Genomic DNA, 22,495 nt, shown 5'->3' with positions numbered 1-22,495 from the left:
ATGCGTTCCCCAGAGGGGAGGGGAGCAAGTGTGGTGCTAACGCCGGGCCCGGCAGGGCCAGGAACCCAGAAGGGCACCGCTGAGGACCGCCCGTGCCAGGAGGGTGGTCTCCGTGCGGGCGCCTCGTGGGCGCCCCCTTGCGGTGACGCGCGCTCCAGCCCGCAGCTTACTTTCCTCCAGAAGCTTCCTTAGCTCAAAAGCAAGCGTCTACGCGTGAGTGCGAGGCCCGTGTGGGCAGGGGTGAGGCTCGGAGGGCGGGGCCCTGGGGGGGTGGTGGCAGGCGGGTCCTGGGACCACCCTCGGGGCAGCCAGACGGCCCTGGGCCAGGAGAGGATGTTCTGGAAGTCCAGTCCTGGCCACTAGTCCAGGAGGCTGGTGGGGACGGGGGTGGGGGCCTTCTCCACGGCGGAGTCAGCGGTGGCCGCCACCATGGGGCTGGGCACGTAGTTGAAGGGGGGGACGCGGGCGGAGCGGCTGGGGGAGCCGTGCCGGCTGGCGGGGACGAAGGGGGTGGGGGCGGGCGCCTTGGCGGGTGGCCCGTCCACGTCGCTGCCAAGAAGGGAGGTGGGGCCGCCGACCGTGGCCTGGGGGGGAGCCCTGCTCTCCATGCACGGGGACGTGCTGGAGTTGGTCTTCGCGGCCGCGAAGTCCTCAGTCTGGACCACGGCGTCGCTGGTCTTGCGCTGCGGCGGGCCGGCCGGGCCGTCCTCTGGCGGGGAGCCCAGCAGCGGCAGTGCTCGGGCGGGCAGCGTGCTCCGCAGGATGTGCGGGACGTCCTCGTCCCGGATGCGGCGCCACGTGGTGCCCGGCGCGGCCACCCTGGGCAGCGGCCCGGCCTCCCCTGCGCTGCTGCGGCGGGTGGCGTCCGCTGCAGGTTCGGAGCTGGTGGCATCCGGTCTGCGGACCACGCTGATGTGGGGTAGGGAGGCATAGCGCTTGACCGTCTCGGGCCCGGTGGCCGGCGTGCGGACGGGCAGGCGGGACGGGCTCTCGGAGCTGGTGCGCCGAGGCTGCCGCTCGCTGGGGCGGGGCCGGGCCGCGGGGGCCCGCTGCGGGGCCGGGGCCTGCTGGGAGCCTGCCCGCAGCTCATCGCAGCGCGAGGAGCAGAGGAAGACAGCGGGTAGTGCTGGCCGGCCGCGGCAGGGCGAGGCAGCCTGGGTGGTCGGGTTGGTGGCCTCGGGTGCTGACAGTTCCGAGCGTCGGCGGCGGAGCAGACCCGGCGACTCCTTGATAAAGGTCAGTTGCCGCCGGAAACCCGAGCGCTCGGAGGATTCGCTGCCGCTAGAGCGGGCGGAGGCCACGCGCACCAGGCCCAGGCGGCCCCCTCGGGTTGCAGGGCCCCTTTCTGCGCCCACCCGGACCCTAGGGCCTGGCTCCGGGGCTGCCCTAGCCAAGGGCGGCGGCCCCCGCCTGGCGGGCCTCTGCATGAAGGGGATTCTCACGGGTGACTTCTGCGTCTTGTGCTGCTTGGCCAGCAGGGCTCTTGCTGGAGTCTTGGGCACTGGGGAGGCCTTGGGGCCGGGCAGGGCCCCTGCAGGCTGGGCAGCAGGGGGCGACCTCCTGGGCAGAGGCTGGGAGGCCGGTGAGGTCTGAGAGGAACTTGACGACGGGGTCTTGGCAAGGCGGGCTGGTGGTGTGGCACTTCTCTGCGGGGGACTGAGCGTTGCCAGCTCTGAGATCTTGCCAGGCCGGTGCAGGCTCCGAGACCGCTGCTGCCCTGTGCTGGGGGCTTTGGTGGGGGCCGCCGGCTGCACGGGGCTGGGGGCTCCCATCTTTCTTGCCGCAATGCGGGGACCAGGGGCACCTCTGGACTGTGCCCGGGTGGCCGGACTGGGCATGTAGATCACTGTATGTCCCCGGAGCACCGCCGGCACCCCATTCGGGGCCTTCTGAGTGCCACGCAGCTTCTCCGGCCTGCTGCTGCGCTGGGTGAGGGCCCCTTCTGGTTTCTCTGGCCGCAGGGCACCACCTGGCTGGCTCTCTGCCTTTGGCTGACGCCCCTTCCTATGCAGGGTGGGCTGCAGGGTGGAACCCACCGACTGCCCTGTTGCAAAGGACAGAACGGAATCAGACTCTGAGGAGGCCTCGCGGGCAGCCGCCGCTGCGGCCTGGTGCAGCCATGTGGCAACAGAGTTGGCGCCCTCCTGGATGGCACGCCACTCGATGCTATCCAGGTCTGAGGCATGGTCTGAGCTGGCCGCCTCCTCACTGCGCTCCCGGGGCCCTTCTGCTGCACGCTCCTTTGGCTGGGCCTCTCGGGGTGGGCGGCGCCTTGGGCCAGACACCTGGGGCTGGCGCCTGGGCAAGGCTGAGCCGATGCAGCGCTGGAGCAGCTCTGCCTCGGCCTGCGGGCTGAGGGTGCCATCCTTACTGCCCCCGGGGCCCAGGTCCTTGGTGAGCCCTGGCTTGTGGACCCGGGGCCGGCTGGCCATGCACTCGGAGGGCTCAGGTTCGCTGAGGGAGCTGGCGGAGGAGCTCAGGGAGTAGCATGGTGGTGTCTCATCTGCAATGAGGCTGGGCTGGGCCCGGGCAGGCGGTGCCGCCTTGGGTGCAGCCTTGGGCACAGCCTGCACCTCCTTCCTGGCACCAGCTGGGCACTCCCTCTTCACCGCCCGGGGGATCGCGGATGCCCGCCGTGGGGGTGCTGCTGTGACTGCTGTGGCCGTCTCCTCATCTGAGTCATTGCCATAGAAACAGTACACAGCCTCCTCAGTGGGCGTTGTGAGGCACAGAGACTGCAGAGCCCCATCCCCATGCTCCCGGCCTGGGCGGGAGCTGTCCCGCAGGCTGTCCCTGCAGGTGCTTGGGGGCCGGCGGAGGGGCAGCTCCAGCCCTGCCCGGCTCCTGCCAGCCCCCCGGGGCTGCTCTGTGCTCCGGCCCATGCTCCCCACCCTGTGCCGCTGCCCAGCAGGCTGCCTGGTGGGGGCGGCACGACCCGCGGGCTTCTGCCCATCCAAATGCCCACCATCCTTGGGGGGTCCCTGCAGGGTCTCGTCGCTGAGGGAGGCGGCGCTGGAGAAGTTGACTGGAGTGCCCTCGGCCGAGTCAGTGCAGGAGTCGTCCTCATGGGCCGGGGCAGGCACCAGCATGTAGACCGGCACAGGCAGCGCGCGGCGACCAGGCACCAGTGCCGAGGCCACCTTGCGGAGCCGGGCAGGCACGGACCCACCCAGGCACTCACGCAGCAGCTCCAGCTCCTGATCAGTGGACACCGGCCCTTCCAGACAGCCACTGGCTTCGTCCCGTCGGCGGTGCCCCGGGCCTCCGCCTCCTCCACTGCCACGCTCTGGGCACGCAGGGGGCAGCAGCCGCAGCTCCACGTCCTTCTGCACATAGAGCTCATGCAGGGCCAGTGCGCTGAGGCTGGAGGCACACGAGAAGTTCTCGTCGGGCTTCTCCACGGTGAAACGCACGCTGCCTGCGTCCAGCTCGGAGGGCAGCCGGCAGCGCTCCCGGCAGTCGGCAATGTCCAGGAAGCGCTTCACGTAACTCTCCCACTGCAGGCTGAACTGGGTGGCCTCCCGCTCGCCTGGTGGTGCTGGGGCCAGCGGCGGTGTCTTGCTGCGGCTCGGTGGCATGGTTTGCCCGGGGCTATCAGGCAGCTCACTGGGGCTGACCGTGCCGCTGCCCAGTCCGCTGCACGGGTCACTGGGGATGGAGCTGGCAATGGACGGGCTCTCGAAGCTGCCCAGTGAACTGACTGAGCTGCAGCGGCTCAGCACCAGCGGTGTCTCCTGTATGCAGTTCTCAGAGGAGCTGGACGGTGTGGCATCCTCCACCCCCAGGCCCCGACCCCTCTGGGGTGCCGGGATGGCCATGGGCAGGGAGGTGGCCCCCGGACCCCTCCAGGCCCCATCCAGCTCTGCCTCACCAGGGCCAGCCTCCTCCAGCCCCTCCAGGGAAGAGTCACTCTCGTCTAGGTCCCCAGCCTCGCTGGGCCCCGGGCGGCCAGCTGAGGACAGCGAGGACAGCGAGCTGCAGCGGGACAGGCAGAGGGGTGCTTTCTCGACTGCTAGCTTCTCAGGCACACTGCTCAGGCCCTCTGTGGACAGCCAGGCCTGTTTCCGGGCCCCGGGGGCCAGGGACCCTGCACCCACCCTGGTGGCACCCTCCAGCAGCGGCACATGCTGGTAGGTGGGCGACAACTTGATGGTACGCACGTGGGCGTCTGTGGCCTTGGCATCCCGGGCCTCAGGCTCAGCCTGGCCGCCGGGCAGGTTGAGGTCGAGCCGGCTGGGCCGCGCCTGGCCACGTGGGGGCCCCTCTCGGTGCTCAGCCAGAGCAGCCAGTGAGCAGGGCCGTGAGTGCTCACGAGGACAGTGCCCATCACTTGTGCTACCGCTGTTGAGACTGTCATTGGAAAGGCTGGCGTGGGCTGCCTTGAGCCGCAGCAGTGGGTGAGCCCTGCTGCCGCCCGCTTCCCGCCGCCCCCCCTCAGGTCCCCTGCAAGGTGAGCAGGATTGGGCACGGCCTTCTCGCGGGGCCTCCTGCCCAGGGTCCCCGGAGCTGAGGCTGAAGCTGTCGTCAGAGGAGGTGTGCAGGGCCGAGATATCCTCCACCAGCCTGTCGATGCGAGCCACCGCCAGCGCCAGCTTGGCCTTGGCCCTAGCTGCCACGGCTGCCTCCCCACAGGCCTCCTTCTCCACCTCCAGGCCTCCTCGGCGGGTGGGCGGGGCTCGGGCCAGCGCCTGGCCCTGCAGGAAGGGGCTGCCCAGGAAGAGGGAGAGCACTGCGGGGCTGGCGGGCTCTGCGGCAGTGGCGGCAGCGGCCAGGGAGGGCGCATCGTCGTCGTCAAAGCAGCCCGAGTCAGAGGCGTAGTCCTGGGCCAGGCCGTCCAGGTGGCGCAGGGGCGGGAGGGGCTTCTTGGAGACGGCCTCGGCCTCCGGCAGGCCCTGCTTCTCCAGGTGGTCAAGCGCCTGCGCTAGGTGCCGTGTGTCCAGCTCGGCCTCTAGCGCGCGCTGCTTGCGCACGTACAGGCTGGGCGCGCAGGAGCCCGGGGAGATCGCGGTGGCCGCTGGCTGGTACTTGGCAGGCCGGTGAGCCAGCAGGTTGCGTAGCGCGGCGGCGCTGCCCATGGCGATCATCTTGTGCTTCGAGTGCACCAGGTTCCGCAGCATGCCCACGGCGCCCAGGTCCCACAGCAGCTCTTGGTCGCGAGGGCTGCGGGCCGACAGGTTCCAGAGCGTGCCACACGCATTGCTCACTATGGTCAGGCTGTGCGACGTCAGGTGCTGCAGCAGCGTCTGCAGGCAGTTGTGGTCGCGCAGCACCTGCCTGCGGGAGGCGGGGCGGAGCGCGTCAGGCCCCGCCCAACCTGGACACGGCCCACCACCCTCCCCGGCAGGATGGGGCAAATCCAAACAGAAGATGCCCAGGTAACTTCGAATTTCAAAAACAGGGCTAAATTCTTAGTGTAAGTGTATCCCAAACATTGGGTGGGATGTACTTGTGCCAAAGCTTTTATTAATATCAAACTATTAAACAGTACTATTAATTCGTTATTAATACTCAGGTAAAGTCAAATTTAGTTAACTCATTTAAAAAAATTTTTATTCTATAATGGAGTATAGTTGACTTACAATGTTGTTAGTTTTAGACGTACAGCAAAGTGGTTCTGTTATACCTTTATACATTCTTTCTCGGATTCTTTTCGCATCTATGTTACTATAGTAGAATTCGCTGTGCTATACAGTAGGTCCTTGTTATTTTACGTATAGTAGTGTGTAGTATATCTCTATATACCTATACTAGAGATTTCTGTTTGTTTCTAAAGATACCAAGTACTATTTATTATTAGCATTAGTAGTAGATAAAATGTTTTATTTTGCTTGATAAGACTTTTTTTTTTTTCTGTCCACTCCATGACTTGTGAGATCTTATTTCCCCCACCAGGGATGACTGAACCCGGGACCTCGGTAATGAAAGCACCAAGTCCTAACCACTGCACGCCAGGGAATTCTCTACTGGGGTAAGGTCATTAGCACCAGTATATCCCATGTAATTAGAGACGTGAATGGCAACCCACTCCAGTATTCTTGCCTGGAAAACTCCATGACACAGGAGCCTGGAGGTCTATACTGCATGGGGTCGCAAACAGTCGGACACAACTGAGCAACTAATGCTTACACTTACTTATCCCATGTAATATTTGGGATATACTGAAAATAGTATTGGGGGCTTCCCAGGTGGCGCTAGTGGTAAAGAATCCACCTGCCAATATGGGAGAGGTGGATTCAACCTCTGGATTGAGACCCTGGACAAAGAAATGGCAATGTCCTCCAGTATTCTTACCTGGGAAATCCCATGGACAGAGAAGCCCATGGACTGTAGCCCACCAGGCTCCCCTGTCCATGGGGTCTCAGAGAGTCAGACACAATTAAGTGACTAAGCACACACACACACAAAGATAGTATTAAAAGGAAACAGAAATCTAAGTATTGTTTCTTAATGTTTTAACTGATAAAATCTTCAGCACAGGTATATCCCATGCAATATTTGGGATATACTTAGATGTATACTTTTTAAAAGTTATGTAGTTTCATATATCAGAAGCATTGCTTATTAGTAATATTAATAAGTGAAATTAATAAAGAACAAGTTTTTATTACTATTATTTAGAAAGTGGTGCATTTTTATTTTAATAAATTCATTTAAAATTCAATATAAGTATGCAATATGTTATAGTAGGAAATAAATATGTTAATGAAGAATAGGTATTATTTTACTTAATATTAATGAATATTTTAATAAAGAGCAAGTATTTATTATTAATGTTATTTAGAAAATTATGTATTTTTTACTGAGTTAATTTAAAATTTAGTACAAGTATATCACATGCAGAGTTTGGGATATACTTTTAAAAGTTATGTCTGTTCACATAGTGAAGTATTGTTGTTGAAGTATTGAAGCTTGTTGTTAATGTTACCTAGTAAGTTACTTATTACATAGTGAATAACATTTTAATAAAGAACAAGTATTATTAATATTACTTGAATATTATGTTTATTTTTACAAAGCTAGTTTAAGATGTAGTACAAGTATATCCCATGTAGTATTGGGGATATATTTATACGAAAAATAGCACCTAGGGGGCCATCTAGATGACTCATTGGCAGGAGAAGGTAAGGCTCCCCGGGGAGTTTACTGCAGAGGGGGAGTTTACTGCAGAGGGGGAGCTGCCAGCCCCACTCCAATGCCCCCACTCCCTCCCCCTACCTCTTTACCCCCAGCGCTCCAGCACCCCTTACACCTTCCTCCACCCCCCAGCACCCCCCTCCTTCCCTTCTTTCCTCAAGCCCCGCCCCAGTGCCCCCCACATCTCCTTCCTCTGACCCCAGCATTCCCCACTCCCTTCCCCCACACCTCCTTCCCCCCTCCCAACGGGGACCCCTCCCACCCCCTCTCCCTGCCCCCAGCTGACCTGTAGTCCTCACGGGTGGCGATGAGGCTGGACACATTGCGCAGGATGCCGCCACCGCTCTCGATGATGGCTAGCGAGTTGCTCTGGCACTTGTAGGTCAGTGTGCTCACCAGGAAGCCCAGGGCACCATCCACCTGGCAGATGGCCGCCTTGTTCTCCGTGCTGTGCGCCGAGAGGTTCCACAGGGCGCTAAGCACGCTCTTCAGGGTGGACTCCTGGGTGCAGGGCAGGAGCAGCAGGGGGTCAACAATGTAGGGGGGACAACACAGCCCACTCACCAGGCCCTCTCCCCAGAGGCACCCACGTGAGATACCCAGATGCGTTTTCAAATTTAACTAACAAGTAATGGAGTCAGCTATGACAGGTTCTCTGAGCGGCAATGTTGGAAGCCCCAGGTGTGGGCCTGTTGCCAAGCAGTGGGTTGTCTGACTTGGTTTCCCCCCAGGTGGAGAACTCGCCGCCAGTGCCTCCTGCCCACCCTGGCTGCCCCGCCTCCCAGCCGCCCCACTCGACACCCACCTTAGTGGCTCGCAGGACGCACTGCATCAGGGCAGTCATGCTGCCCACCTCCCTCAGCACCTTCTTGCTGTTGATATCAGCCCTCCAGGACAGGTTGCGCAGGATGCTAGACACGACCTGGGGGCGGGGCAGGGCAGGCAGGGTGGGCCTGGGCCAGGCTCCCACCCTAAAGGCCTGCAGCAGCCGGCACACAGCAAAGCGCAGGGGATGCCCTCCACCTCCCCCCGCAGTGTTCCCACAGCCTCCTGATACCTGGTGCAGCTCCTCACTCTCTGATGCCAGCTGGGCGACAATGGCCTCCATGCAGCCCCGGCGGGCACACAGTGCAGCCTGTGGTGGGCACAGGGAAGTCATGCCATGTCGGGGGGGACAGGTGGGGCGAGTGTTAACCAAGCACTTGCAATGTGCTGGAGCTTGAACCCCACCCCCATCTTCACCACCATGGAGGGAGGGGAGCAGTCACTTCATTGCCCAAATGAGCCTGAGGCTCAGGCAGGTGCAAATACTGGTCTCCCCCGCAGCCCTCCATCCACAACCCAGAGGCCCCCTAGCCCACAGGGCAGTGTGGCCAAGAGGACAGTGGCCTGGTTGAGGGAGAAGCTGGGCCTCAGTCTCCCCACCTGTCCCACAGCTCAGTGCTACTCTGGGCCTGGTGAGGCCGACCCGCCCACCCAGGCACCTTGTTGGCGACGTCCCCGAAGGTGAGGTTGGTGAGGGTCATGCCGGCGTATCGGCGCAGGGCCAGGTTGAGAGGGTCCCGGGTCATCTTGTGCATCTCATGGTCAACCTGCAGTAACTCCGCCACTGCCTGCAGCCCACCTGTGGGGGTCCCGGCAGTGCAAGGGTGGTCAGGTGCCCCCAGCCATCCCGCCTCACAGGTCACTCTGCTATACACCCTCCCTTCTCTCCCACCCCCAGTCTGCTCTCCTCAAGCCTACTTTTGAAACCTGACTCTGAGGACACCTCCTCCAGATAGCCTGCTGGCAGGCTTGCCTTTCCCCTCGGTGCCCTGTGCCTCCACGCCTGCCTCCTTTCCACTCTCAGTCTCCAGTCACACGTGGTCCAACTACAGAGCCTTTGCATGTGCTATTCCCTCTGCCCGGGTGCTCTTCCCCACTGTCCACCCAGTTTCCTGCGTCCCCTTCTGTTGAAGATTCACTTCCTCAGGGAAGCCCCCCAACTTCCCAAACAAGAAGTCTCAAAACCATTAGACGGCGAACCACTGAGGGCAGGGCGGGAGGCTGTGCCCTGCCACGTCCCCAGGACGGACCAGATGGCATATGCTCAGGAGCCATTGCTGATGGCCCCCACACACAACCCTCTGTTCACTAGGACACAGGGTTCTCACGAATGTGGACGGTGATGGTCAAAAGGTACAGGAACCCAGACACACACGGCCCTTCCCCTCGCTCAGCAATGGGATCCTTCTCAGGACTGTGAAGTGCTTTTGCTCATGAACACAGCAGTGGGGGCCATCCTGGGGAAGGGGCTCAGCAACACAAACCCACAAGCTTCCAAAGGGACCCTGTGTGTGTGTAATGTGCATAGCAGAATGAAAAAAATGTTGAGATACATAATTCAAAGTTGAGGGGGGTATCCAAAGCCTTTTTGCTTCTTAATCTTAAAAATCCACTCCTAGGAGCCTATATATTTATATATATAGTGGAATATTACTCAGCCACAAAAAAGAACAAAATATTGCCATTTGCAGCAACATGGATGCAACTAGAGATTTTCTGTGAAAGACAAAGACAAAAGCCATATGATGTTACTTAATGTGGAATCTAAAATATGACAAATGAATCTATCTACCAAACAGACTCACAGACACAGAGAACAGATTTGTGGTTGCCAAAGGGGAAGGATGGAGTGGGAGGCTGCGGTTGGCAGAGGTAAGCTATCATGTGCAGGATGGATACACAACAAGGTCCTACTCTATGGCACAGAGAACTATATTCAATATCCTGTGATAAGCCATAATGGAAAAGAATTAAAAAAGAATATATATAACTGAATCAATTTACACCTGAAACCAACACATTATAAATCAACCATACTCCAATAACAAATATTTACCATACTATAAATTAAAATGGAGAAATCTTACAAGCCCAGAATGCACAGCCCAGGGGTCCTCAGAGTACCAGTGCCTGTTAAATTGCATTGCACACACCATGCCCACAAGAGGGGAGAAGGTAAATCATATCTTAACTTCATCAAATAAGTGACCTTTCAGGCCTCCTGGAGGGGACTTGGTAACCCCCAGGGGTCTGTGGAACAGCCAAGAGAGGAAAGCCTCAAGAGCTGTGCCCTCTTGTAAAGTGGCCACTGCTCCAGATGCCCCCCACCCTGCCCCTCACCCCACATTGTCATACCATGTGAGACCTTAGGGAACTTCTGAGTGCTCCGATCACCTGCCAGGTGAGAGGTATGTGCCTCATTTTGTATTAGAGTAAAATGAAGCAGATGAATGTAATTTGTGCCCTTGGTATTTCTGTTTCCAACATTTCAACGGACCTTCGTTAGGAAAAAGATGTAATATTCCCAAACCTAAAATTTCACAGGGTCGCCCCGCCCTGACCACTGGTAGGTTAGATTCACCTCAGCTCCTGACTTTCCCAGCCCTACCCCCATTGCCTGAGTCCCAGGACCACTAGGGCCCAGAGCCTGCCCTGCACTGGAGGAGGCCTGGAGACCTTGGACCAGATCGGGGGCAAGGGTAGATGAGGGACACTCACCCAGCTCATTCATGGCACGGCGGTATTCCTCGTCGAAGGACAGCTTCATGACGGCGCAGGTGGCCTGACAGATCTGCGGCTCGATGGGCACCGGCGCTGTAGGCACAAGGACCATGGTCAGAGCCCTCCCACTCCCGGAGATGTTACCTGGTGCGTCCCCGCCCCTCCCTGCGGTCTGCACTCTGCAGGCCTGCCAAAACCCCAGAGTTTTTCAAAGTGCTGTGCGCTGGGCTTGTGGGAGTCACTCCCGGAGTAGAGGGGCCTCCTTCACAGAACCTCTAAAGTGAACAAGGAGCGACCTGCCTCACCCAGTCTGGTGCTCAGCATTGGAAATTAACTTTGCAATCAGCCACAAAAGCTAGGAATCTCAAACTCTGCACTCACGTTTGGAGGGTTGCCTACAATCCATGGTTTCTTGAACATCTACCCTGCGGCCTGGGTTGTTCGTGGTTGTCCCTTCACCAGTCTATCTTCACAGGTTCCCATGAGACCTCAGCCAGCACCAGGCACAAAGCAGGTGCCCAGGAGAAGCCAGAGGCCCCTGACACCCCAGGGTGCTGCCCTGCCCTGCCCCGCGGGGAGCCCAGGATGCGCACTCACCAGCACCGGCACCGCCGCCCTCAGGCCCGCCATCCCGGGCCTGCAGCCAGTCCCAGCAGGTCTCGCAGTAGGCGCGGATCTGCTCCAGCACGTGTAACACGCGCATCTCCTTGCGTGCCAGCCCCTGGTCGGGCTGAGAGAAGACAATATTGTGCAGTGCTGCGTTGGCGCGCATGCGCGCATCCTTGGCTCCCGGAGCCCCGGGGGTCCCGTTGCGACCCCCAGCCCCGGCCTCAGTGCCATGCAGGATCTGCAGCAGCAGCGGCAGACAGCCTGAGCGGCGCATGGCCACGCAGCTTTCGGGTGAGCTGGACATGGCGAGCAGCGTCCGCGCCGTGTCCTCCTGGTCCCGCGTTGCCAGCATGGACAGGAGCCAGAAGACCACCTCCACCTGCGAGGGGCAGGAGATGTCAGGGTGGGGAGCCTGCACTCCCCAGCCAGGGACAGTCCCCCAACCCCTGGTGACTCCCCCTAAACAAGGGAGTCCCATCATGCTAGCCCTCGCTCACCCTGCATCCTCCCAGAGAACACACACATACACCCTACTGCAGAGACGCCCCCAGTCCGTGAGGGCCAAAGGCCCATCCCACCGGCATCACGGGTATTCCTAAGCTAGCATGCCCTCCAAATATATAGGACAGGTAGCCACACCAACGCCAGGCTCCAGACTACAACCCAGCCTCACCAAGCACTCCAACTCAGGGTGACCATCCCACACCTGGATAAGCTTTATGGCGGTCTGGGGAGGAAGGGCCTTCAAATGCAGTAGGGGTGCAGGACCCACTTCACAGTGTATCCCAACCAAGCTGCCGCCATCCCTCCACCCCGCCTGTGAGCATCCCCCGACCTGGACTCCCCCTCACCTTACTGTTGCCCGGCTGAGGGGCACCATCCTCAGGGTGCGTGGGGACCTCATTTTCGGCGTCCTCGTCCATGGGCATCGACTTCACTGCCAGCAAGGCCTGTGGGAGAGCGCCAGGCCTGTGGTTTCCGCCCAGGGGCACCATACAAAGCTCTCAGGCTGCCATGACAACGTAGTGGGGGCAGGGCCCTGGGGGTTCCCTTACTGCCTTGGCTGTCATCACCTACTAGGGCTCTAGCTCCGCCGCCCTGGTACCTGGGGCTCAGTCTGCTGCACCCGGTCCTGCGCGGACAGCAGTTCCTTGTCTATCTGCTCCAGGCGGGAAGCACGGATCTGAGTGGGAGAAAATGCACGCTGTGGAAATCCCGACTCCGCGCACGTCCCAATATGGCCCCGCCCTCAGCTCAAATCGGCCACACCCACTGTCAAAGCCCCTGGGCTCTGACCCTGGGCTTCTTCCTCGATGTGGCCCTCCCACTCTAAACCCCACCCAGTTACTTGACTCCACTCACTTCCTGGCCCCACCCAAGGTCCACCCCTTAACCCCGGACTCTTGACCCGCCCAAAACTTAGACCCCTGTCTACCCTCCAGACACACTCAACTTTCTGACTTGGTCCCGCAATTTGACTGGCAACGCCCAAGTCTTGTTCAGACTCGGTTCCTCGCACTGTCCTCTCCGTCCCCATCGCCCGGGGACTCTGCCCTCTGTGCTGGGTCCGGCCTAAACCCGCTCTAGCTGTGGCTTTGCCCCCTGCGACAGGCACCACCCACAGGAGCCTCTGCGCTCTGATTCGCCCACAGGTATATAACCCCGCACTAACCCAGACTCCTCCCACAAGGTCTGCGCTCTGATTCGCCCACTGGTGCACTGGCCCGCCCGCGCCGTACCTGCGCCCGCTGCACCATCTCGTCCGAGGTGCCGAAGCGCTCCTCCATCAGCGAGCGGATGTGCTGAGCCTCGAATTCCAGCTGCTGCCGGATCAGATCCATCTGCATCGAGAACTGCTGGGAGGGGCGGACGGGCCCCGTGAGGGGGCTCCCGGGAAGGGGAGGGGCCTCCACCTCCGCTCCACGCCCCCCGCCGTAGGCGGGGCCCTGTGGACCCCTGGGCCGCCCGGGGAGCTCACCGTCTCCACGTGCGGGAGTTCATCCAAGCGCTTAGATAGCCCTTGCAACTGCGAGTAATACCAGAGCTTCTCCTTTTCCTCCTTCTCAATCTCATTCAACAGGAAACACCTGGGGGAGGGCAGGTCGGTGGGCGCGGGCTCACAGGCCGGGAGCTGTCTACCCTGATTTTAATGAACACTTCTTGGGTGCCATGTTTAAGAGGCAGTGTGGCAGTCTCAGCGCCCATAGCACTCCTGGGACTGGGGTGGGGATGGGGTGCAGAAATTAATTGAAAGTAAAAAAGGCAACTCATTTGTAAACTGTGATCCTCGGAGAGAGGCTCTGAAGAGGTTAACACCTCTGCAATACTGGATAATGGCTTTCTAGCCTACACAGGGTAAACTTGAGGCTCAGACTTCTTCATGTCTGGTGCGGAGACACTGTTATTCCCATTCTACAGGGCAGAAGTCTGAGGCTGGCAGGGGCTAGGGTTCCTGCTTGAGGTCAGACAGCAAAGCATAGAGTTAACTCCAGCCTGCTCCAGAGCTGTTCTACCTGACCCTACACGACCCAGCTGAGCTAGGCACCCAGACCCTGCCTTCTTCTGGCCTCAGGCCCAGGTTTCTTGGGCAGCAGCCCTTTCTCCACAAAGATTGCCTTGAGTCCCCCTGGCTCCAGGCCTGACTCTGAGCCCTGGCACCGGACACAGCCCTGTCCCTGGCAATGCCTGTGTGTCCGGGACCCCTGGGGACGTCTCCCAGGAGTCTTCCCCTCAGCAGGAACACCCCCCTCCTCTTTGTCCTCCAGTTGAGGTCAGTTGGGCCAGGGAAGGGGGCTGAGGTACCAGCCCCCTGGGGGCAGTGGGTGGGGTGGGGTGGGGGCAGGAGGGCTCACAAGGTGGGTGGAGATCCCCCCATCTCACCGTTCCCGGTCCAGTTCCTCCAGGAGCCGAATGGTGGCCCGGCTCAGCTCCCCAAAGCTCTCTTTGGAGGGCCCAGAGCTATGCACTGGGCTTCCCTCAGGGGTCCGGGCAGTGGGTTCGGGGGCCAGAGCTGGGGGCTGGAACTTGAGGTTATACAGGCTGGTGATGTCCATCTGCAGCGCTGAGTGGGCATGGAGAGAGAGGTGAAGATAAGCACCTCTCCCTGCCTCCCCTCCCCGCAGTATGCAGAGGAAGTCCCAGGTCAGTGCCTCACCTTTCAGCTGTTCCAGCACCTCAGTCTGCCCGGAGGACACCAACACACGGGCCTCCTGCTCCAGCTTGCCCTGTAAATGCTGCAGGACTGCCTGAAGATGGAGGCAGGAAAGAGCGGTCGGTGATGCCTGGGAGCTCCAGGTCTGGCCATCTGTTAGATGCCCTCGTCCTGCCCACCCATCCCTTGTGTTTGTCCCTGTGCCACAGGCTGTGTCCTCTGCCTCGCCTCGCCTCCCCCTCACACCTTCATTCCTGACGTCTCTGTCTCCAGCTTGGACAGGTGACTTGAATTATCCCGAAGCTCCTGCCTCAGGTGACTGTTCTCGGCCTTCAAGGCCTCCACCTGCCGCACCAACTGCTCATAGGGAGCCACGGAGCTCGTCATCTTCAGCTCCTGCAGTGCCTGGGGCCGTGGGAGACAGGGATCATCCAAGGGTCTGGGGAGGAGGCAGCCCCTGACCTAGGTTCTGGCCCTCCCACCCAGCCCTGGGTGGGTCTCAGGCAGGGTGGCTGGATGTTGCAGGCAGAATGGTGCTAGCCCAGGGAGTCTGGGGGACTGACCACCTGGCAGATGGGGTGACAGACACAGGCAGGCAGGGACAACAGGAGACAGAGGGACAGAGCCATTGGACAGGTTTTCAGACAGACAGCCAAAGTGACCAATAGACAAGACACACAGACAGATGCTGGCCCTCACTGTGGGGGCTTCTGGACACACAAACAGACAGTCAGCTAGACAGACATATGGCCTGACAATTTAATTTTATTATTATTATTAATTTTGGCCAAATCCACGACACGTGGGACTTTAGTTTCCCAACCAGGGATTGAACCCACACCCCCTGCATTCAAGGCTATGTCTCAACCCCTGGACCACCAAGGTAGTCCCCAACCTGATAATTTAAACTTGCAGGTGGGCTCTCCAGCCCAATGCCACCAGGCTTAGACACACAGCCAGAGACAGACAGACAGACAGATGATAAACCAAGACCCTCTCCTGAATGAGCACAGGTGCCCAGAGGCTGAGTGGACAGACTGCCAGCTGGCCCAGATGATGGACAATAAGAATGCCATGAAGGTTCTAAGAAAGTGGTGGACAAGCTGATGGTGGAGCCCTGGCAACTGTACAGTTGGACAGACAGACCCAGAACCGCGAGGATCACCTAGGGGTCTGGAACCTGGACACCTGCAGCCCCAACACCCATTCAAGCAGTGGTTGGATCCAGAGTACCTACCTGCTCGGCCCGGTGCCCCTCTGGTCAGCCCTCTGCTAGCCCCTGTCGCCCCCAGGACCTCCAGCCCCATCCCCAGCACATGGCCACCGCCGCTTGCTTCTTTGTGTGTCTGGCTGTCCTTCCTTACTCGGCCCAACCTCCTCCGTCTATCCAGCTGTCCAGTGCCTCCTCCCTTGTCTTCGCCCTCCTGACGGTGCGATCCCACCACCAGCCCCCCTTCCCTCTTTGTTCCCTTCCCATCAGCCCATGCCCCCTCCCTCCGCCTTTGTCTGAGGCACACCAATGGCAGCTCATCTCCTCCGCCACCTCCTCCCTAGGAGCCCCCTCCCCAAGTCAATCAGTCAGCCACCCCTGCCCACAGCAGGGGGGGGGCACACCTGCCCCCTCCCCTCCCCCTCCACCACCTGGCCGCATCCATTCATTCACTTTTTCACTCATTCTCCTCTCTCTCCCCCACCAAGGAGCCCCCCACTCACCCTAGGGATCCCAAGGGCACAGCTGAGCCTGGAGTAGGGGTGCAGGGGCTTGGCCCCAGGCAGGACATGGAGTCAGTCCTTTCTAATCACTCGGAGGATCTACTGCATGCCTGGCTCTGTCATCTGACACCTTGTCACAGTCCTGAGTCTCGGCGACCACCATTAGATTGTTCCCAGAAAGAGAAGCTGAGCCGGGGGGTGGGGGATGCACCAGGCATGCATGGAACTCAGACACTGCCCTGCAAGTGCTCACAAGTCCAGGTAGTGCTGGAGGTATACCAGCCCTGCCCTCTCTGCAAGCCTCAGTTTGCACATCTGACAAATGGGGAGAACTCAATCTGCCAGGCCTGTCTTGTGGGAGACTAGAGGGCCAGGTGGGATGGCTGTCATGGAGCAAACCACAAGTGACAGGCAGACAAGACAGTCCTATGTGAGACAGCATGTCAGGTGGGGGAGACTGGTGCCCGAAGACCACAGCTTCCCCTCCCACCACAGTAATGATCCTGCCTATGACTCAGCCAGGAGTCCCAGCTGGGCATCAGGAAGGACTGGAGTTTCGGTGAGACCCCTGGGGTCCAGTGGGGGCCCTGTGTCCTGGTGGAGGCCACCACATGTGCCCACCCAGGGGGAGCAGTAGTCCTGGGCATAACCCTCCCATTCCCCAAACCCAGAACCCGCCTGCAGCCCCTTCCCAAGGCTGCCCTCACGGGCTCTTCTGGAATGGCCCAGTGGAACTTCAGACCTTTCACTCCCCTCACACCCAGTAATTACTGCTATGTCCCCATCAGACTGAACGTGGCAGCTGGGCTACCTGCTGGGCTCCCCCCTCTCATTCCAACCTGGGTCTCTAACCCCACACTCCCATCACCCACCCCAAGCTCTGCCCTGGGGGGACCCTCTCAGGGCATCCTCGCCAGCCCCTTCCTGGCCTCCCACGATCCACTTTTCACACACAGTCAGAGGGAACTTGGAAAATCACAAGCTGGACCCCATTTCTCTCCTGTGCCAATGCCTCCAGGGCTCCCTGGGGCCTTCAGCATAAGCTGTGACTCCTTTACAGAGGCCCCACGTCACTGCCCCTGGCAGCTCTTTCTCCCCCCACCCCAGGCCTTGACACATGCAGTTCTCCTGACCAGAACACCTCTCCTGACTCCTGCCATCCCTCACAGTGCAGCCTCCTCCTGGAAGCCCTCCTGCCTGCCCTTCATCCCAGGCTGCCTCGAGGGACTGCATCAGACATCTCCATCGCCAACAGGAAAGCACCTACAGCTAGGGGTTTGTCTGAATGAGCAGCGAGAGGCCGCATTTCCTCTGATTCAACTGACACCCAGAGAGAGGCAGCAGCATCCCCCTAGGCACATTGGCCAGCCCGCAGACTCTGGGAGGCCTGGGTGTTGAAACCTGTGAGTGGGTGTTTGCATGGGACCAGCTGCAGAGACGCAGACGCCTAGCTCCCTGGGACACAGTTTCTCCTCTGGCTCCACCCTGAAGAAATGGAGTCTCCACATTGTGTATTTACAGGCAAGGCAGAGAGAAAAGGATGGAGACTCCTGGCGAGGCGGAGGCTGCCCTCCCTGCCCTCCACCCAAGGAAGGCGCCCGCTTACTTTATTTCATTGGGTTGGGCTGGCTGCGGTGCGGTGCGGAGGGCTTGGGTCTTCCTCCCTCCGCGCTGCTACGCCGGCCCCGCCCAAGCTCCCAGTCTTTCAGGGCTGGGGCGGCAGCGGGGCCCAGGTTCCAGGGCTCCGGGATTTCGGCGGCTCTGACAGGGGGCTCCGGGGCGGACAAAGCCCGGTCTGGGCCTCGCCAGGCGGCGCCGCCGCTCAGGGCGCTGGACGAGACCACCGCGAGCGGGGGAAGATGCGAGATGGATGCAGGCGCGGCGGCCAATGGCGGCGCGGGAAGATGGGCTGGTGCCATGGCAACAGCCAATGGCGGCCCGGGGCGGAGACCGCCTCTGGCTGCGGGGCGTCGGACCTTCGCTAGGGTTCGGGGGGGGGGGGGTGTGTATGTGTGTGGGTGAACCCCCCTAAGGAAAGGGAGCGCCCCAATGATCATGACCTCTTGTCCTCTACTCCATTTCCGGGTGAAATGGCCTCTTAGAACCTGCAGTGGCTGAATCTGAAGAATCTGAGAGTAAAGCATCCAGTCCTGGGTGTTACATCAGAATCTCAGGGTGGAGGGAGGGCCGCCCCAGGGGCGGTGGGGCAGGAAGCCCTTCCCCACGGATCCAGCCTGGCCTTGTTCCAATGGGTCAGGGCAGGCCAGGACTGGGGACACAGCTGGAGGGCCTCGAGGGTCCTGACTAGCATAGGGAGGTGAGTTGGAGGGTGGGCAGGCACGCTGGGGAGCACCTGGGACCCTGTATTTCTCCCCGCTTCCTTAGCAGAGTGTGTCAGCACCTCCGTGACTCCATGTCCCTCCCCACATTCCTCTGTCCCTGACTTTCTCTGAATCTCTCTGACTCTGTCTCAGGTAGAATCCACAATTCAGCCTTGCATAAGGGAAGCCAGAGGAGGGGTAGGTCTGGGGTCCCCAGAGTACCCATCCCCAGCTGTATCAGATCCTCAATGAGTCCCTGGAGGCCACTTGAGGGTTTAATACCCAGAAGCTGAATCTGTAGCTGCGGCTGAGGCTGTCTGGTGCCCAAAGTTATGAAGGAGGCACCAGGGCCACAAAACACAGCTTCGAGCCTGCCTCCATCTTCTCCTGGCTGGGGGACCAGAGCAAACAGTCATTCACCTGGAGACCCTCCCATTTCTTTCTCTGTAAAATGGGATGGTGGCTGCAGCCCTTGCAAGGGCTGGTGCGAGGAAGGCCAGGACAGGAGGGGCAGCCAAGGACACAAGGACCACATTGTTTCCTGTTGGGTGAGTTGCAGGAGGCCCCGTGTGCCCCATCCTGGGATGACAATGCTGAGGGCCCTGAGAGGATGCAGACCTTGACTGTCCCAGAGCCTCTAGAGCTGGACATTGCTGTCCCCAGCCTGCAGGGCTCAGAAGAGGGGTGCAGCAGGCAGAAGAAGTCCTTCCAGAGGCTGGGGAGGCTGCACTGAGAAGAGGACATGGGTGCTGGGCCCTTTCAGGATGAATCAGAATTGGGCATGGGATTAAGGAAGGGAAAAGCTTTCCAGGCTGAGGGAACAGCAGGTCTGATGCTTGGAGCCAGGAAAGATCAGAGCCCACTCGAGGCATACAGGCATCTGGTGGGGCCACAGAGGACAGAGGGTGGTAGGGTTGGATCAGGAAAATGATGAGGCCTTTAGAGCAGGGGCAGTCCCCATGGAGGAGTCCTGGGGCTGAGTGGGGGTGGGGAGAAGGCAGAGCCCAGGACCTCAGCTTCAGCTCCACCTTGACTCCCCTCTACAACCTTGGGCACATCTCTCTCTGACCTCAGTTTCCCACTTGGTTCACTGGGAGGTGGGTTGGAGAATCACTGCCCCCACCCCCATGGGATGAAGTCTTAGCTCCCCCACCCAGTTTCAGATGGCACTGTCCTCAGCCAGAACATTTGAGCTGGCAGGGACTTGGAGGGTCCAATGACCAGTCCTATCCTCATACACAGGGGCAAACTGAGGCTCAGGGCAGGAAGCATGTTGCCTAAATTCATGCAGGAGTCCCACTAGATCCTCCCTGGGCATTTCTCACCACTCTGGGTGTGTCTTTGACCTGGAAGGCTAGAGCACATGAGGGTTGGATTGTTGTTCAGTTACTAAGTCATGTCTGTCTCTTTGCGACCCCATGGACTGCATGCAGCACGCCAGACTTCCCTGTCCTTCACTGTCTCCTAGAGTTTATTCAAACTCATATCCATTGAGTCAGTGATGCCATCCAACCATCTCATCCTCTGCCTCCCCCTTTTCATTTTGCCTTCAAATTTCCAAAGCATCAAGGTCTTTTCCAGTGAGTCAGCTCTTTGCATCAGGTGGCTGAAGTATTGAGGGCTGAGACCCCAAGGCAAAATGCCCTGTCCCCAAGCCTCTGGAACATCATGTCGCTGACATCACCCAAGACTTGACCCTGTAAATCTCTGAGGCAGAGCCAGAATGTGGCATCACTGGAAATTCTAGAACCACAAGAGCCTTCGTAACCCTCAGAGGCTCCCAGAACCCCAGGCTCAGTCTTGGGAGGTGCTGAGAAGCAGTGCCCAGGTCTAGCGGGGGGGTCCCCTCCCAGTCTCCATCCCTGCTATCATCTGCACCCCCTAGTGCACAGGGCTGTCTTCTCCCCACCCCCCACCTCAGCACTTGGTCCGGCACACAGTCAGGTTCACTCTTGGATCTTCTGAGCCTGACCTCGAGCATCTCTGCCGCCTTGATTCTCTGCCCTCCCCCACTGAGCCTCAGCTGTGTCAGGAGCTGGAGACGGAACCAGAAGTGGCCCCCGACTCAGAGCTGGATGATAGGGGCGTGGGAACAGGAAGACACCAGATGGTCATGAGACCACAGAGATGGGCTCAGGTTGGGTGACTGAACAGGGCCCTGACAGGTGAGGAGAAAATGCCACTGGAGGTGGGAGAGGGGTGGAGCCTGCCGGGCCAGGCCGCGTCCCTGAATCCCGGTCTCCTGACAGCGGTTCTGGGCCTCAGTTTCCCGGGAGTGGAGGGGCCGGGCGCGCGGCCCGTCAGCACCGTGGATAGCTCCCGCCGGCCTCCTGGCTGTGTCATGTGCTGGCGTATCCGCTCCACGCTCAGGCTCCAGCCCAACTCTAGGCATGACCTTGGGGGCTCCCCGCTGCATCCCCCAGCCTCAGTTTCCTCCTAAGGAGGGGATGTTAGAGCCCCAGGATTCGGATGTCAGAGGTAGCAAAGCTCTCGGGCCCGGTGGGATGGACATTAGTATTAACATCAGCATGGGCGATGTTAGTCATACGCTCGGCGTCCAGAGGGGGAAACTGAGGCCTGGAAAGGTGCAGGGCGTGGCACGTCCCTCCAGACGCCTGTGCTTGTCGAGCTTCAGCACAGCGCGCCCCAGCCGCAGCCTCCCTCTCCCACCAGTCTCCTGGTCCGCTCAATGAGGAGGGGTCTGGAGGAAGTCTTTCTTGGAGGCTTTACGCTGGGCACGAGGTGACCGCGCTTGCGCAAACCCGGGAGTTGGGGGAGGTTGACTGCGGCGCGGGGGAGGGGCTCCCAGCCCTGAGAAAGACCTGAGGCGGTTTCCCTGGCAACGGTCTCCACAGCGATCGCGCAAGACCCCAGACTCGCGGAGATTCACTGCGCGTGCCCCGACGCCTCCTGATGCCACGACCACAGTCCTCGCCGTCCTCACTGCATCCCCGGCTGCGGCTCTACGCGCCCCAGCCGCACCCACGGCCAGACCCCACCCACTAGACCTGGACCCCCGCGGCCTACCTGGTCCCGGAAGAAGGCCGAGTGCAGCAGGCTCAGCAGCCCCAGGAGCCCCATGGAGCTGTGGCCACCTCCACCAGCCCGCGCCCCGCCCCTAGACTGCTGGGGGTGGGGTGGGAGGAGAGGACCAGGGCGTCTGCGCCTGCGCGGAGCAAGGGGCGGGGCAGGGTCACACATCCAAGCAGGCGGGGTCTCTAAAGCCGAGGGGGCTAAAGAGGGGAGGCCTGGAGGACCCGCGCGGGCGGCTGGGGTCTCGAGGTCTGAGGACTTGGGAGGGGTGGTGTGAGATCCGGAGGGAGGGAGGTGGGGGCGGGACCAGCGTGAGCGGAGGAGGGGGGAGGGGCAGGGATCCGACGGGGTTGGGAAACCCTAGAGGCCGGGAGGGGCTCTCACGAGAGCTGCGGAGGAAGTTGGTGTTGGGAAGTGCCGCGGTAGGAGGGGTCCCACGGAGGATGGAGATCTCGTAGGCACGGGGGTGGTGCCGCCCTTCGCTTGGAAGGTGTCCCCGCAGAGGCCGGACGGCGCGTTCGGTTCATTAGTCATTCAGCAAACACTGGCTGCGAGCTCTGAGTTGGGCGCTGGGCACGGGCCGGGGCGGGGCGGGGCGCGGGTGGGGGAACTGGTGGGACGACACCACTAGTAAACAAGGTTTCAGTAATTTACCAAATACTTATTAAGCACCTACTGTGTGCTAGGCCCTGTGCATGGAACAAAACAGTGAAAACCCCTGTCTGTGGGAAGCTGACATCGGGTGGCGAGGGGCCGACAGTCAGCAAGAGAACATGTTGGGTAGAGGAGGGTGCCGAGGAGGAAACAGCCCGGGAGCTGAGGGGCTGCTGGAAAGTGCACTTGAGTGGAGATCTGAAGGGCAGGAGGAACAACCAGAACGAACTGAGGGAGCTGGAGGTGAGGGAGAGGAGGGGGAGGGGCGGGTGAGGCCGCGCAAGCCCCCAGGGCAGTGGTCAGAGCAGGGACGCGCCCCGCCCGCTGCTCATAG

At 60.3% G+C, this 22,495-nt stretch overlaps 1 protein-coding gene across 4 annotated transcripts; it reads right to left on the bottom strand.

Moving 5' to 3' along the window:
- Positions 1-70: 70 nt before the first annotated feature.
- Positions 71-21,580, bottom strand: APC2 (APC regulator of WNT signaling pathway 2). Of its 4 annotated transcripts, none has more exons than XM_043912700.1 (15): positions 21,502-21,580; positions 14,687-14,845; positions 14,444-14,534; positions 14,170-14,350; positions 13,268-13,376; positions 13,029-13,145; positions 12,395-12,472; positions 12,141-12,239; positions 11,278-11,668; positions 10,678-10,773; positions 8,619-8,758; positions 8,192-8,269; positions 7,940-8,056; positions 7,421-7,635; positions 71-5,274 (listed from the first exon to the last, which is right to left on the bottom strand). In XM_043912700.1, the coding sequence occupies exons 1-15, from the start codon at positions 21,553-21,555 to the stop codon at positions 360-362; spliced, it is 6,840 nt and encodes a 2,279-aa protein (XP_043768635.1). In that variant the 5' UTR covers positions 21,556-21,580; the 3' UTR covers positions 71-359. The 4 variants fall into 4 exon arrangements, with proteins under 4 accessions (XP_043768635.1, XP_043768636.1, XP_043768637.1 ...); XM_043912701.1 differs by having other exon boundaries at positions 13,029-13,142; XM_043912702.1 differs by lacking the exon at positions 21,502-21,580 and adding an exon at positions 17,760-17,986.
- Positions 21,581-22,495: the final 915 nt, after the last annotated feature.

Source organism: Cervus elaphus, chromosome 9, assembly GCF_910594005.1.
Source record: "Cervus elaphus chromosome 9, mCerEla1.1, whole genome shotgun sequence".
Taxonomy (NCBI): Eukaryota; Metazoa; Chordata; class Mammalia; order Artiodactyla; family Cervidae; genus Cervus; species Cervus elaphus.
This window is presented reverse-complemented; position numbering and strand designations above follow the sequence as displayed.